General features: G+C 44.7%; 3 protein-coding genes across 17 annotated transcripts; 1 reads left to right on the top strand and 2 right to left on the bottom strand.

Annotated features, from left to right (window-relative positions):
* The first annotated feature begins 173 nt into the window (after positions 1-173).
* LOC1278420 (uncharacterized) lies at positions 174-2,248 on the top strand. The gene is made up of 3 exons (XM_061663480.1): positions 174-380; positions 459-1,731; positions 1,808-2,248. The coding sequence occupies exons 1-3, from the start codon at positions 281-283 to the stop codon at positions 2,052-2,054; spliced, it is 1,620 nt and encodes a 539-aa protein (XP_061519464.1). The 5' UTR covers positions 174-280; the 3' UTR covers positions 2,055-2,248.
* On the bottom strand, positions 2,235-4,176 carry LOC1278421 (4-hydroxyphenylpyruvate dioxygenase). Its single transcript, XM_318007.5, has 3 exons — positions 3,668-4,176; positions 2,503-3,570; positions 2,235-2,434 (listed from the first exon to the last, which is right to left on the bottom strand). Exons 1-3 carry the CDS (start codon positions 3,668-3,670, stop codon positions 2,360-2,362), a joined length of 1,146 nt encoding a protein of 381 aa, XP_318007.3. The 5' UTR covers positions 3,671-4,176; the 3' UTR covers positions 2,235-2,359.
* Positions 4,177-5,090: 914 nt separating this feature from the next.
* Positions 5,091-15,937, bottom strand: LOC1278422 (huntingtin-interacting protein 1-related protein). 15 transcript variants are annotated; one of them, XM_061663466.1, is made up of 13 exons: positions 15,725-15,921; positions 11,491-11,589; positions 10,928-11,349; positions 10,782-10,843; positions 9,962-10,699; positions 9,785-9,894; positions 9,563-9,601; positions 8,862-9,375; positions 8,199-8,569; positions 7,213-7,684; positions 6,513-6,760; positions 6,167-6,420; positions 5,091-6,089 (listed from the first exon to the last, which is right to left on the bottom strand). In XM_061663466.1, the coding sequence occupies exons 2-13, from the start codon at positions 11,521-11,523 to the stop codon at positions 5,699-5,701; spliced, it is 3,654 nt and encodes a 1,217-aa protein (XP_061519450.1). In that variant the 5' UTR covers positions 11,524-11,589; positions 15,725-15,921; the 3' UTR covers positions 5,091-5,698. The 15 variants fall into 15 exon arrangements, with proteins under 15 accessions (XP_061519450.1, XP_061519452.1, XP_061519453.1 ...); XM_061663468.1 differs by lacking the exon at positions 15,725-15,921 and adding an exon at positions 14,751-15,672; XM_061663469.1 differs by lacking the exon at positions 15,725-15,921 and adding an exon at positions 15,277-15,672.
* Positions 15,938-16,049: the final 112 nt, after the last annotated feature.

Genomic DNA, 16,049 nt, shown 5'->3' with positions numbered 1-16,049 from the left:
AATATTGTCTGAAAATATGCATCTTTTTATTTAATTTGAGTGAAAAAGATTGTCTGTATTTAAAAAAAGGGTAGAGTTTTCAATCGTTCAATATTGCCAACCACACAAAGTTACATCGTAAGTGTCCTACCCCCTGTTAAACAACGCAAAAAGTGCGGGCTTCTGGTTGTTTTGATTTATTGGCTCATCAGAGTAGGCCGGTTGCGCATGTTTTTTTTTTTTTTTACTTTGCCAGAACGGTGTAGTAATTGTAGTTATGATTAAATAGAAGCTCGAAAGCATGGTCAATTTGTCCAATTTGTTGCTAAAGTACGACCACTTTAGCAAAGTGGAAGATGATATTTTCATCTACATCGATAGAGTGCTGGAAAATGCGTCAGGTACGTAAGCACAGCGCCGATGCGAAACATTACTGGATCCGGGGAACAGATCGCAATAAACTATGTTTATTTTTTTAGAAATATACGTGAGACAACAAAAAGCAAAACGCGAGTTAGAGTGCTTAGAAGATCAGCTAGCAGAGAAACAAAAGCAATCCAACCGTTGCGTGTTACCTGTTCCGCGATCGCCGGTCAAGAGACGTAAAGTTCAATCCTTGGATTCACCACTTTCTGCACAAAAGGAAAATGTATCAATCTTGGAAGACTCGACCATCTTTCCTAACAAATCCGACTCGGACGTATCGGCGAAACTCGAGCTAAACATTTTAGATTCCGAGGAACCGTTCTTTGCACTTACCCAAAGCCCTCCTCCCGCGGCTGCTCCTCAGTCGCCATCGCCAAGAGCGATACTTTCTCCTAGAAATGTATCGAAAACTTCACCTCTACGACCGATGCAACTATTATTTCCCGAAGAAAACAAATCCGAGAAGAAGCCTCTCCTGCGGGAGAGCCGTTTCGGGAAAAGTGTAAAGCTAATGGAATCTTCTTCGGTGGTTGCGGAGAAATCCAACACGCCTACTACTCCCAAGACGACTCCAAATGGAAAATGGACGGGCAAAAATGCCAATGCAACCATAGAAACCTCCAACACAGATCACACTCCGCCGAGTGGGCTTAAGCGATTCCTTTCCCTAGCCGACAGCAACCAACGCTTTCGTCAGGTGAAGCTAAACTTTCCTCGCCAAACCAAACAATCGCCGATGAACGAGCCTGAACATAATAGTGTAAATGATACGCTGTTTAGTGACTTTGTTGTACCAACACCTCCGTCAGTGGCCAACAAGTCAAAGTTTTTAAAAAGTTTACGAATGAAAAAGCAATCTACACTGATTTCAAGGGCACAAGACGATAAACCGGGTACTAAAGGAGGCTCCGATGAAACATCATCTTCAACAGCAGCTAGCAATGAGCGTCAGCCAATGTTCCCTAACGATAACGATGACGATGACATAGATCAAACGTACTGTCCCGGGGTAGAATCTACCAGCAAACTGTCGAAAGGTTTATCATTCAAAATAAAGCAAGAACCAGAGTCGCAACAAAAGGAACGCTTCCCATTGAAGGTCCCATCTAATAAAAAGTTGGAATGTCTTTCGGACCACATACTAGGAGTAGGTGAAGATTCGGAACCGAATGAAATAATCGTTTTGCCAGCACCAAGCCAGCAATCAGTAATAAGCGTCGCCGAATCTCAAAATGCTACGGAAATATTTATCAGCGAGTTAAACAGCGAAAATGCCAAGCGAATGGACGCAGTCACCATAGAAACCAATCCCAGTAATGTGCCAAGGTAAGATTTCCAAACAAGGAATATTTCTCCGGTGTTGTAGTGGAAACTCTTCGTTTCTTTTTTTTTTTTTTTGCAGAGTTAATCGCGAGCTAGGAGAACTATCCGGATCGGTCAAACCATACACGCGTGGCTATGAACAACCGTCCCCACAAGGTTTGTGCATCGATTGCACGATGCTTTACCAATACCATACAACACGTGGTGTATCGAACGACACGGCACGATCGAAATTGCCACGCAATTGTCGCAACTGTCGAGTGGCTCAACTGCATAGTACTCCTCCCGGGTTTTGGGATCCCGATTTTCTTCCCACGCCCGAGTAGCTCAGTTCGATCATGATCGTAAAGTGGTGCCATCAGGATGCCATAATGTGGATGTGTGTGGATGCAAACGAGGTAAGAGACGAAAGGGATATCTATTGATAGATTATACTTCACCAGCAATTGTATAAAATGAGGATACCGCTCCACCGTGCACGCAATGTTCGTATTAAAAACATAGGGTTTGAAATCCAAAATCAAATGGATTATTTTTATTAATGCATTGTTTGTATCATGTCTGAATCGATGCTATTTGTAAAAAAAAAAACAATCGTTAAAGTACGTTATTATGGTTGCGTCCATGCCGTTTACAGGTTTCCTCGCTTTTCTTGTTCCGCCTCGATAGCTTCGAATAACGCCTTAAAATTGCCAGCACCAAACCCCTGTTGGAGTAGAAATAGTAAGTTAAACTGTAGACGGATTCCGCGAATCGTTTGAGCGAATTACTTACATTGTGGTTGTGGCGCTGAATCACCTCGATGAATAGCGTAGGCCGATCTTGCATGTTTTTGGAGAAGATCTGCAGCAGATAACCGTTTTCATCGTAATCGATCAGAATCTTGAGCTCTTGCAGTACGGCAAGATCCTCCTTAATCTTCACGCTGCTCGACTTCAGACGCTGGCGCAGCTGATCGTAATACGTATCCGGGATGGAAAGAAACTGCTGACCACGGGCACGTAGATTACGAATAGCGCCAATGATGTCGCTAGTGTTGAGTGCAATATGCTGCACACCGGCACCACCATAGTACTCGACGTACTCCTCGATTTGGGATTTCTTCTTTCCCTTGGCTGGTTCGTTGATTGGCATTTTGATCGTTTCCTCGTAGTTGGTCATAACGATCGAACGGAGAGCGGAATACTCCGTATGGATTTGGCTATCGTCCACCGACCAGAAACGGTGGAACATCAGCATCTTCTCGTACCAGGCGGCCACCGATTCCATCTGCAAATCGGGCTGATTTCCTACCACGTGGTCGATAAAGTTCAAACCGACCGTTGGAAGCATGCGCAGCAAAACATCCTTGTGTAGTGGCGGCTTGAACCCTGGCAAGAATAGGCCACGGTAGCGATGGCGCTCCACGAACGTGTGCAGCGTATCGCCGTACGTTTGCACCGTCGCGAACCGAACCGTGCCATGTTCGTCCGACTCTTCCCACACATCGCGCACCACCTTTGCTCCGCGCTCCTTAGCACGGCGCACGATCACGTCCAGGTCCTCTACCTCGAAAGCAACATCCTTAACTCCGTCTCCGTGTCGTACCAGGTGATCTCCGAGTTCACGATGGCCCGGCTCGTAGGCCGACACAAATACGAACACGATCCGATCCTGGCGGACGGCATGCTTCACGAGCTGTCTGCTGCCCGTTTCCAAACCCTGATACGCGTAGTCCTCAAACCCGAAACGCGTCGTGTAGAAGCTGGCCGCCTGTTTCGCGTTACCGACGTAGAATGTGATGTGATCGAACGAAAGAAACTTTCCACCATCCGGTTTCGGCCCTTTATCGGTGTATGTGGTCTAAAACGGGACGGCAGATATAGGAAAGTATAGCACATCAGCCCTAAATCGAATTGTAGGTACACCACACTCTTCACTGCATGAATATAGCACTCACCATAGTATGGTATAAAAGTTCTCAAAAACAGCACGTAGATGATAAAAGTCTATTTTGTTGTGCAAGCACACAATACACTGGTCACTTTGGATGAGTTTGAAATGCACTTATTAAGCTATTCCGCTGCAAACAAATGAACCGAAGCACGGAATGCGGATTGTGGTAGAAGCTATGCAAAGCTCTGTTAAAGAAAAACTGACTCCAATCCACCCACCGTGTGATTCTTTTATAGCTTCAGTCGATCCGTTCGTTTGAGTCGTCCGTTGTTGGGACGCAAAACAGGTCGCCTGTTAGAAGCATTAGTTTTATTTTCAACTCTCATTCCGCTATCGATCTTCGGTGTCTGTGTCTCCATCGTGCATTGGGACGAGTTTCAAGATCCTGTTTTTCAAAAGAACGGCGACTGTTTGCTGTTCCCAACGTCCACCCCAATGTTGCTGGCGCTTTGGACGACACTGTTGATAGGGACAGTGGAATTTATTAAAACACAACAACAACAAAAACAACGACACTCACGCCGTGACGTCGCGGTGATAATATTCCGATAAACCGGTCTCCGATGGGGTACGCCGGTAACACACGCTCACGAAACTTTGCCTAGAAGAGTAGAACTTTCTCGTTTCGCTAGCTTCCCTCTTATACTTTCCCTGGATACATTCAAAGCTCGTTGTCAAGGAAGATCGCTCTGCGCATGGCTAGAAACAGCGATCATGCATGGAGGAGTTGCATTGTTTTTACCCGGCGACTGAAAATGATCCTGTCATGATTCAGTATTTTGAATATTTAATGCGTGGTGGCAATGAAATGCCATTCGAATGGTTTGTGCGAAGTTATTAGCGAGGCGCTTTGGCAGCACGGGTGGGTCCGCTCGGTCCCCATGCCGATCAACGTAGCGATCGGTGGGGACGAGCCCCCAGAACATGTTTCTATACATCGAAGCAGCAGTACTTGCGATGCTGACGTCGTTCCTTTAGACTGGCGCAAGCAATAATTTTAATTTGTTGACGGTTTAACATGTTGTTGTTGTTTACTATTGTGGAGCAAAGATCGTTTATCACGAATCCACTGGGTGTGATGTTTGTTTTGTATGGATATCTTTTAAACGAATGACTGCATTTTACATTTTATTAGATTTTTTCCGATATGTCCAATAACTAAAAGCAAATAGCTAATAGTTTAGTTTTCCTATGGTGAAATATAAGTTTTTTTTTAACAAATTTATTTATACCGCTATCGGATGGTCTCAAACGATTAGTAATGCAGTTGCTTTCTGTAGCGTGCCCAAAAACATCACCATCATCCACGAAACCGGCTCGCTATGGACCGGTTTTGGTAAAATATTTATGTCTTAGATATCGGCTTTACTGTTCGGAAAGCTGTTAAGAATGTACGCACGCACATGCGAACGGAAACCAGACGGTGGTACGATTTTATTTGATCCATGTTTATTTGTTTGCATCAATTTCGTTGTAAGTAGAAATACAAGATACAGTATAACAGAGCTTCTTATCATTCGTTACTGGATGCATCTTACGCTTTTGGGGGTATCTAACAAAGTTAAATATGCTATACTAATATATTCACTATCCTATTAATAACGGTTAATGAAGCGACGAAACACTCTTAACATAATGTCGATGTTGCATGATGATGCCTCCCTCTCATTGGCTAACGTGTGATATGCGTGGCTGATAACGTGGGATGATAAGTGTAACATTGTTCAACACAAACAGCTTTCCCCTCCAGTTTGTTGCATATTACCAGTCTGAAGTGATTTGAAATGATTGCCAAAATAAGACACAATCGGTAGAAATGCATCTCCATGTAGAGAGCAAATTAAATCCAAGCATTTTGTTTGATTTTTTGGGATTGGATTGAAACATAGCTACAGTCGTCTACAGATTGGCCATTTTAAACCTCTGTGTATGTGTTTGGTGAATTTCGAAAAAGTGATCGCTGCGACCCGTACTACCTTCTTAAAAAAAGCGTGGAGCGTACCCAACATGGGAGTGGCGCCAAGTGCTAGGTTTACTACTCTTCCACGGGTTGTTGGTAGTTCTTCTTGCGGAATGAGGCCAGGCGCATTCGCTCCATTTGCAGTGCCTGCTCTAGCTCAAGCACCTTTACCTGAATTTCCATCTCTTTCGTTTTGGCTTGATGTACCGTCAGCGTGCCAAGATCCAGATCCTGGGAATCTTCCAACCGCTGGCTGCAATCCTTCGCCGTGGCAACAACAATCCCGGTCGCTTGCGTGACGTTCTTGGAGGCGGTGCCCAGCGCTGTAAGGTTGGTGCTGGATCGTGGAGCTTTCACGCGGCTGGCCACTACGAGCTGTGCCGTGCAGGCCGCAATCTCCTGGGCGGCTACCACCAAATCTAGCTGATGTTTTGCCCCACCGACCACCGTTTTATTTGCCGCCGTGCTGTAATAACAGAAGGGGTTTGGTAAGAGATTTATTAAGGCCATCGCTAAGCTAAGACGTTGGTACGCTATACTTACACCAGAAAGTTGGCTCCTTGGGCTACACTCTTGGCTGCCGAAATTAGTCCCTCCGTCCATTGGTGGTTTCGTTTGTAGAATTCCTTTGCCGAAGCGGTTCCTTTGCCGAGTGCAACAATTTCCGATTGCAGCAAACGAGATTTCTGCACTAGCACTCTGATCGCTTGCATGAGACTCGTGCAGGCATCAAGAATCTTCTCGTTCACCTCTAGCTTTATGCCCGAATCGGAAGCGCGGGATTTTGACAGCATTTCCTGTGAATGATTTTGAGTAGGTAGTTGTAGAGTTTTGAACACTGGAGCCTTAGTACGATTATCTTCCCACCATGCAAAGAGGTATAACGAACCTGTATGCGTGATGCAGCTTCTTCGATCGCTTTGTCCATGGTGGTCAGCTCGGACTCCACCATGTCGCCCAGATTTTCGGTACCATCGGTTTGCTTGCCCAGGTCGACGATCATGGTAGTTACCTCTTCCAGTTTTGTCTTCAGGTCAGTTATACGATCACTTACCGTACCTGATTCGCTTGTTTTCTGCAGTGAGTGGAAAAGGGTCGTGATCGATTGACCCAGTTTCTTCAACTCTTCTGCGATACCTGCGGGAATGAAACAAAAAACTCTATAAAAAGTGGTTCTAGCATTGGGAATGATTGTGTGTCGTTTAATCGAACAAATAAATACTCACGAAGAAAGAAATAAAACGAAAGTGAAGAATTGACATAAAATGTATGCAGCAAAAAAAGTATTGTTCAAGAAGTTTATAAGAATTGTAATTTTTCAGAGTATTTCTATCACTTTTTTACATAACTAGCTCGAACTCTGGCTACAATGCACGCATCTAAATGCATAGTTTACGAAATACTGAACCGGAAATTCCGGAGACATTGCTCAACAGTTGCAAGCATAAAGCAAGCTTAACTAATTTGAGCTAGCTGCTATCAGTTGGATTGACCATTCAATCTATTGCATTCCGATATTAGAACACAACACCAAGTAAGCGAGCTTAAAAAAGTTTACACAATTGCCTAACGCCAACGTGAATACTTACGTTCACCGCTTTCAATGTTTGCCGAGCGATTGCATACAGTCATGCCCTGCACGTGAGCAGAAGCGAGCAGATGTGCCCCGATGATGACTTTCCGTGCCAGCGATTCTACGTTCGTCGAATTGTCCTTCAGATAGTTCTCATGGACCATCTTCAGCTTGGTCAGCACTTCCTGCAGCTCTTCCGCTATCATCAAAAAGTAGGTGGGTGTTCCGCCAGCTCCGGGCATTTCGTTTTCACCGATGGCGCGCAGTGTCAGCTTTTCCGACGACTTAATGCACGCCTCCAGCAGGGTGCGCAGTGCCGTCTCTCCACTAATTTTGCTGTCAATGAGCGCCGTTTCTAGCGCTTCCACCTTTAACAGCGCAGCCTGCAGTTTGTGTTCCGTTTGCTCCTGTTGGTGAAGTAAATCTTGCAGATCAGATTCAATTGTTTCCTTTTCGGAAAGTAACCGTTCCATATTTGCATCTAGACTCTAGGGAGAGTAGAACCAAATTTACATTATCCGGCGGGGCGGGCCGACACAGCCATAATGTGCAGAAGGCGTAAGAAACAGAAAAGAAAAATCATTAATTCTTTGTGTTGTGTTTCATTAACTTACTTACACAACAACAACAGAAAAAACACAGAGACAAAATGTTAACACGTATAGCGTATGTGATGATTTAGTTTGTATGCTTACTCATGTGCGTACAAGCGACGAACGAACAACCAATCAACCAACCAACGTTACGTTCAAGCAGATCTGCTTTAGTGTGGCACAAAATCGTACCAACAATGAAGATGCAAACATAGCAAAATGGTTATCAATGGAAATAATAATAATATTAATAGCAACAACCACTAACACCAGACGACCGCCGGTTATAGCACAGACAAATGAGACAAAGTCCCGCTATCTTCTGTTTGGTGCGGCATGTGTGTTGTGTGATGGTGATGAGCAGCAGCAAGCAAATGATTGTTTTTACAACTAGCCACAATAGTAGTACCTGATATTTTTCTTCCAGCTCCCGATACTTTGCATTAAGTTCTTCCAATTCGTGATCCTTTTGCTCGAGAACTGATTTCAAATCCTTTTCCAGCGACTCAAAATCAGCCTGCTTTTGGGTGGATTCCGTTTGAAGCATTAGCAGCTGCTCCCAGGTTTGCTTCTTTTCGCCCGCTATGGTATCCTTTTCCGAGGCGATAGTGGCCAGCTTATCGTTCATTTCCGTCTGCAGTGAATCGAACCGAAGCAGTTCCTCCTGGTGTGTTCGCTGGAACTCTTCCGCTTGCAACGCTTTGGCTGCTTCCAGTTCGTTGTATTGTTGTTTGAGTGTATCATTTTCCGTCCGCAATTGTTCAATTTGATCGGATAGTTCTGAAGGAAGAGAAATAATAAAAAAAATGTAAAAAAAAACATTGCAGCAGATTGGATAATATATAGTAAAAAGAAAGAAAAACACTGAAAACCAATTTGCCGTCGAACAGAAACACTTACACGATCACACAACAGACAAAGTGTAAGCAATTTCGATTAGAAAGGAAGAAATGATTCAAAAAGAAATAATTAAAAAGAGAAAAAAGAATTGTCCCACAAGTGCGGCTCGCCACAAAATCACGATTGATTAGACGTTGTACTTTTACGAAGGGAAAATGAATACTACACTTACCCTGCGCTTTAAGTGAATTTTCGTTTACGCTCTGCTGCAAAGACATTTCTTCCTTTGCGTAATGATCAGTCTTTAGCTCAAGTTCGTGCATCTTTGCCATGCATTCCTGGTACTTCAAATCAAGCTCCTGCTTTTCGCTCTGTATTTCGGCCAACCGTTCCTCTAGCGTTCCCTTTTCGTTCGAGAGAGCTTCGCGCTCTTGCTGGAACGTGTGCAGTTCGCCCTCTAGCCGCTCGAGGTTGATGCGAAGCTCGGCAATTTCGGCCTGCCGCGACGCTTCCATCTCATCATAGCGGCTCTGCAGCGATTCACACTTTTGCGTCATGATTTGAAGCTGTTCGCCAATGGCTTCCTGCTCCTGTCGTGCGTCGTTCGAACTTTGCTGCAGTGCATTCTGTACCAGGGCTTGCTTTTGCTCGAGCTCTTCCAGCTGGCATTGGAGTTCTTCCTTGGCTTTGCTCGCTTCGGCTGCAATTTTCGTGGACGAGGCTAGTTGCTTGCTAATTTCGCCATGCTATGGAGTGGAATCAAAGAAAATGGGTATCATGAATGCACAGCATCTCCAATGCTTATATAAGTTAGGTAAGGAAACTAGAAGTTAAAGGACATTTTCTACAACACAACGTAACGAAACCTACGAAAAGGGGATAAGGAAGGGGGATCACCGTTTCAAAGCTGTAGCATTGCTCACTCGAACTAACCTTTTTATAGCATGCTAATTTGTATTGATCGATTTTCATCTTTATAAAAATAGTGTAATAATAAAATCGGTTTTCATCCCCAACAAAGCAAAAACGAAAGTAGGAAAAGTAGTCAGTAGTAGAAGAAAAAGAGGCCAATATTAATATGTTATATCCGTTAAAAAGATTGAAATGTTGTTGTTAAAGTAGTATTAAATCATTAGGCAAGAATCTGTTCCGTACCTGACGCAGTAGATTCACGTGCTCATCGCGTATCTGCGTGTACATGGTTTTTAGTTTTTGGAACTTTTCCTCACTGGCTTTTGCGCGTTCCTCTTCCGCTTGCGCTCGCTCTGCAATGTATCAACAATCGATCAGCATTAGATATTGAAACTCCCTTTCGGGGCGCGTATTACTTACGCTCTAGCGTTGGTGCCGTTTGGGCTCGCAGTTCCAGCTCTTCCTTCTGAAACCGTAGATTGGTAAGTTCGCCTTGGCTATGCGTAAGCTGTGCATTGAGTGTCGCTATTTGGTCCTCGAGTCGACGCTGCACGTCCCGCTGCTCGCCGGTTGCCGCTTTCAGCTGGTTGGACAATCCTTGCGTTTCCATCTGCAGGTGGCGAATGATATTGTCCCGCTCCTGAATCAGCCGTTCCAGTTCCATTACTTGTGCCACCGGTACGACCGGCGCCGGAGCGGCCACCTGATGGTGGTTGTTCGCGTGCGGAAGCTCCGGTATCGGTGGGGTCGCCTCGGCCGTATCGATCAGATTGTCGATCGCTGGCGGTTCTGGCTCATTGTCCAGAGGTTCACTATCGGGCATCACCACTACCGGTGTTTGGTAGTTGCCCAGATCGCTTTGCTGCTGGAAGTTGGGCGGCGCCTCCGGGAGCTTCGGTACGGTGATCAGGTTAACAAAATACTGCAGATTGCGCGACTGTCCGTAGAACGATTTCAGCTGATGGAACAGTGTGTTGAAGCGCTGGCGATGCCCAGTCAGCAGATCTGAGGGTAAGTTGGCGTGCAGTTTAAACATCACGCGCACCAGCATATCGTACAGTGGGTTCGAGTCTTGAATGCAAGGAATCAACGGTGCCAAACGGCACTGTCCCGCCGAAGTCATCGAACTGACGCAGAACGTTGTGATGGAATTGAATACTGGAAAAGCGTATAAGATAAGAGGGTCGTTACACACAACAAAAAAACTCCCACCAATAGTTCAGACGTGATCGTGTCTTACTTGTGCCTTGCAGCGCAATGATATCATCCAGATAGTCGAATATCTCAACTGCGAGCTGGAAACTAGACGAAAAGCATGATTACTTGGTATATAACAAAAACACCAGTTTCAATCAAATTCCATCTTGCGAAATGCGTGATACCTACTAAATGTTAATGTCTCCCTCGCCAATCTTTTCCAGATCGCCCTGGCGTAACGATAAGCTGCCCGGTACGCGGGGGTTGCGATCGTGAAACTCGAGCTTCGTCACGAGCAGCTTGGTGTAGTGCTTGATGCAAATACCATACCCATCGTTCAGATGGCCCCACAGCTTTCCGGCCTCCAGCAGCATGGCCCGGTGCCGCATGGAATGCTGACAGCATAGCGGGTGGCCCTCGCGCAGTATCTTGTGCAGCAGATGGCAAAACTTCCACGCCACTATCCGATTGTCCTGTATCGGTTGCCGGATGGCAATGGCCCAAAATGCATGCGCACCATTGCTGTGGAATGTACCAATGATAGCCGCACGGACGTGCTTCACCTTGATGGGCATTTCCACATTGCTGAGCGCTTTGGAAATACTGATAGTCTGTGGACAACAAGAAACAAGAACATGAGAAGCGAATGAGAAACGTAGTGGACAGCTTTCCACTGCTACCAAGGGCCAAATCATGCCTTCAATAAGAAAAAAAGAAAGTATTCGGGGGATTGGTTAAGTGATCTTACTTACCAGATTATAGTATTCCTTATCCGTTAGCGACATGTTTTACAGTCAAAAATGCTTTGCTTTACAAATGGTTCCGTGCAGTAATATTCACTATAGTAGGTACTGGGAAGGAATAAAACGTGTATGTATGTACATTTAATGCTAAATCCATGCTACAATCGTCAATGGTGAACGAAAGTGTATGTGTGTTAATAGTGTTACAATGCAACAACACACTGTTGGCCGCTGCCGCACTGTGCACACCGAACACGGCAGCTTGCGTTATTGTTGTTACAATGTCTTGGGTAGTAAACAATAATAATTTGCCCTTAAATAGCATAGCAAACGTGCCTGGGACACTTTTTGTTTGTGTAGAACATGTGTGCAAGTATGAAAACAACATTAAAATTGCATGTATTCACGTTTGATATATGCAACAGTCTGCATACTGTAGTGACAATGAGATTGAATGCATTATTAGGTCAAACACTATCAATTACTATGAAATCTTTGAAACGTCCCTTATAGTTAGCGAAGGATTAGTGGCTAGATTTATTCAAATTTTTAACACAAAAAAATCCTTCTTTTGAACTAAACGGAATTTAGTATTTTCTCTTACACTAACACTGAGCAAATGATTCAAGCATTCGACATTTTCGTACACCACGGATCCGCAAATGGCTGATAAAACGATAAACGAATTCCCTTTATCTCTTTTGCTTTGCTTCACTACCACACCACACTCTGATTCGTCGTGGCCGTTTGGTCAAGTGTTTGCGTTCGATGATTCACACGCACTCTCGCTAGTAGTAGAGACTTACAAAAAGGCTTTACTACAAACTTTAACTACTTTGTTAATCAAAGTGGTGTATGTGGTGTGAGGTTCACCACATCGACACAACTGCTGCTCGCGACTGAGAAAACACACTGCTTGATCGCAACCGAATGCCAATGCCACCCAATGGAGCATTGCACAAGTGTCCCCACAGTCAGAAGAAGGGAATTTCCATGACAAACCCTGTGAACTGCACAAATTAAATTAAGCATTACAATCACACCAATAATAGTGGGACAGTCGATCGATATTGAAGCGCGAATGTCAAAAGGCCTCCAATAGTGGAATGGGTGGATTTCGGGGGGTTTTCGGCTTCCAGGAACTAAGACCCACGAGCAAAAACAGGAATAAAGATCCTACCTTTCGGATCCCACCTTCGATGATCCTCACTGTTTCACTTTCACAGAATCAATACTGAGCCTGGTCAGGGCGTACTGCCAATTGAAGACCGAACGCCCGTAACACACGGCCTTCCGTACTATCTCTTGCCAGGTTCAGAGATAAATGGCATATCTAATCTGTTCAGCAGCAGTTTCGATAGATAGAGGTAGGTGGGCGACAAAAAATGAATACAACATTTTGCCCGGACTGTGCTGTGTTTACAAAGATATTCTGCTCGGCACACTCACGCACAAGCGCCTGTTTTAGGTTCAGGTGTTTGTGTTCTATGTGGTGGTGGTTTTACTTAGACGCCCTTTTTTAATATTTTGTTCGATACAGCACTCTTACCAATAATCCGGCCGATTACAACCATACCGGAAGTAGACAAAGCTATGCGTCATGCTTTAAACTGTTTATTTTTATTTATTTTTTCATCATTACTCACACGAAACCTTGCCCACATAGGCACCTCAACGTAACAGGTGTGACCATTTGTTGGTGAATTTCGATATATGCTCTGCTGCTTCAAATAACCATGCCGTTCGGACGCCTTCGAGGGGAAAAAGTGAGAAAAGATATTTTTTTGAATTGCATTTGATCGATTGCTCCAACTTGTGCATATAAATAAATATATTCAAACAAATGCACTCAAATTAACCTTTTATCGACAACATCTCCACCAGCAACGCGTGCAGCTATTGAAAATTCAACAAAATCGCTTCAAAAGTCGTCGGGAATTCGCTGAGAAAAATGTTAGGTTTGCCCTTTGCGACTGATGGTATGGTAAGAGATACTAATGCACTTTCGAATTGTTTCGAGCCACACCATCTCTAACGAATGCATTTTTCGTCCGAAAAACCTTAAAAGAAAACGCCGTAGGAAATGGGATCCACTTTTCCCGGCACCGCCAATCTTCGGTGTTGTGGAAGAAACCTTCGTGGAAGGCGCGGTGGGTTTCCTTTACACGGCAGTTACACTCGCACTCACTGGAGCGTGCAGTGAATGAAACCAAAGCAGGAGAGATTCGATCCGATTCACTTTCTTTACGATCTTTACCGCTAGCTGGCTTTTCGAATAAATGAAGCGATATTTACAACCACCGTGCACACTTTGATCGATAGATATTTCAATTTTCCCATTCTTTCCCATCGTTCAGTTCAGAGCACAAATATGGCCTACCACGGCCGAAAAGAGCAAACGTTTGTATATTATTAACGTGTACAGTAACGAAGAACATACGTTATGCACTGTGAGGCCCTCCACCAGAACGGTGCCTGTTTCATTGAATTTCATTGAACGACTTCATTTACTTGTGGCATTGAAATTCTACTGTAACGGAACATCCTATTACACCTTTTTGAATTTCATTAAATTCCACCAATTAATACCGGACCGGACGACGCTAACCAGTCTCGTGAAGCGGCAGAACAGCTTCCGGTAAGCCTTTTCTAGCTGGCGATCACCGCAAACCTGAAATAGCAAGCATTCCGGTAGTGACGATGATGCCACTCCTATGATGATGGCGCTGATGGCGATGATGATGATGACTAAACGGCGGTGGCGACGTTCCGCAGCCGGACGGAAGTGCCCCTCTCTTTCTCTACTGCTCCTGCGTGTATGCGTTTGTAGATGTTAATTTTGTTTTGGTTCAAATGATATCAACAATAAGAACCATATCCCCGCTGACACTGAATTGTGTGGTAGGAGTCGGTGCGTGGTGTTAGTGTACTCTGCTGCAGGCGACAAACTATATTATTATTATTTTTACATAATGCATGTATCCATGAATGAGAGTGACTCATAAGGGGCAGGTGTTACCCACATGGTTCATTATTGTTGTGGTTGGTGCTTTATGGCTTTACAGTAAAGATGTGCAAGCGATGCAGCGAGCAGGAAGAAATGAAATCCAGGGGAATTGCAATTGTAATAATATATATATGAAGATATCACTCCCAACGACGATCTTTCACATCACGCAGATTCGTTCATACATACATACATGTATACATACATACATACATACAGCACATTCAGAGAGACAGAGACATGCAGCAGAACGGAATCGTACCAAATTTTTAACGAGATTTTCACGCTCGATCTCAACGGGAGACTTCCGGTGTTGCAGTACACGCGGCAATGATAGTGAGGCCATGCTCGCCAGCTCTACACACTCTAGCAACACCGCACTAACTGGCCGAACGGCTGTTACAACCACCGAAGAACGGACAACTGAAATGTTCGTCTACACTCGCGATCCAGTTGCCGGGCTTTCCCACCCAATTGGTTTCCAACGAGATCAAGCCAGATGGATAAGAGAGCAGCAGGCGGTGGCGCTGTGACACTAATGGTAATGAGCACAATGCACTAGAAACTTCCACTATCCGTCCCTCGCCACAACCGTGGTTAAGCGTAGGTCGACCGGATTTAGAGAATACGCGGTGATCACTACCTGATCTGTTCGAAGTGAAATAATTCGCGAACGCGTCACGTCGCGCACTGCAGTTTCTTTTTTGGCTTGCGAAAAAGTGCAGTACACCAACGTGAAGCACAGAACCACGAGAAGGCAAATTCAAGCCACACATCTACACTGATACCTCATAGCCTCATATCTGCTGCAACACTACTTTTCAAGCACATTTTCCATTGCGAAAAACAGCAACAACAATGATGCACGCACGCACGCACACGACTCAACTGACGGGAGTACGAGAGCCGAATGGAGAGTGAACGAGGGCGTATGGTCGTATGAAAGCTGAGACGATCGTTGGTGCGTCGTTAAACAAGCTGCATCAGCTGCACGCACGAGGAACGGGGAATGGGACTGAATCTGTCAGCAAACAATAGGGGAGCAAACGATAGCTTTGTAATTGTTGCGAGACATTCCATGCTGCTTGTTATTTACGCCCGAAAGGAACGTTTCGTTTCCTTCGGCTACCGTACCACACCAGTCAACCAACCATCACCACCACCTTATCCCATATCATGTATGAAGCTTTCGATCATAGGATCAATGTTTTGTAAACAAACAGCAGTTTTATTCACCGTCATGTGTGGTAATTTCACGCACACTGGTACACTTTTGCAATTTTTAGAACCAGATTTCACCACTGGAATGTTATTAGCTCGCGAGCGAACGACTCATCATCACACTTGTTGTTAGTAGAACATTTTTACACACAAAATGTGTACTGTGGCGATATCCAACTGAAAAAGATGCACCGCCTCACTGTGTTATCGCTTGCGGACCTCGTGGTTGATGTGCTGTTCAGCAATAACAAACCACAATGGCGTGCGCGTGGACATTTGACTGCAATGTAATTAAAACGAAATCTATGTTTCTTCCAATCAATTATGTTTTTTAGCTTTA

Source organism: Anopheles gambiae, chromosome 2, assembly GCF_943734735.2.
Source record: "Anopheles gambiae chromosome 2, idAnoGambNW_F1_1, whole genome shotgun sequence".
NCBI classification, from domain to species: Eukaryota; Metazoa; Arthropoda; class Insecta; order Diptera; family Culicidae; genus Anopheles; species Anopheles gambiae.
This window is presented reverse-complemented; position numbering and strand designations above follow the sequence as displayed.

Coding starts and splice junctions, on each gene's coding strand:
- LOC1278420 (XM_061663480.1), top strand. CDS start 281: ATGGTCAATTTGTCCAATTTGTTGCTAAAGTACGACCACTTTAGCAAA. Junction 381..458: donor AGTGCTGGAAAATGCGTCAG/GTACGTAAGCAC, acceptor TTATTTTTTTAG/AAATATACGTGAGACAACAA. Junction 1,732..1,807: donor AATCCCAGTAATGTGCCAAG/GTAAGATTTCCA, acceptor TTTTTTTTGCAG/AGTTAATCGCGAGCTAGGAG.
- LOC1278421 (XM_318007.5), bottom strand. Junction 2,435..2,502: donor TTCAGCGCCACAACCACAAT/GTAAGTAATTCG, acceptor CTACTCCAACAG/GGGTTTGGTGCTGGCAATTT.
- LOC1278422 (XM_061663464.1), bottom strand. CDS start 14,834: ATGGCCTCACTATCATTGCCGCGTGTACTGCAACACCGGAAGTCTCCC. Junction 10,844..10,927: donor GAGGGAGACATTAACATTTA/GTAGGTATCACG, acceptor CTTTTCGTCTAG/TTTCCAGCTCGCAGTTGAGA. Junction 6,421..6,512: donor AAGCTGCATCACGCATACAG/GTTCGTTATACC, acceptor AATCATTCACAG/GAAATGCTGTCAAAATCCCG.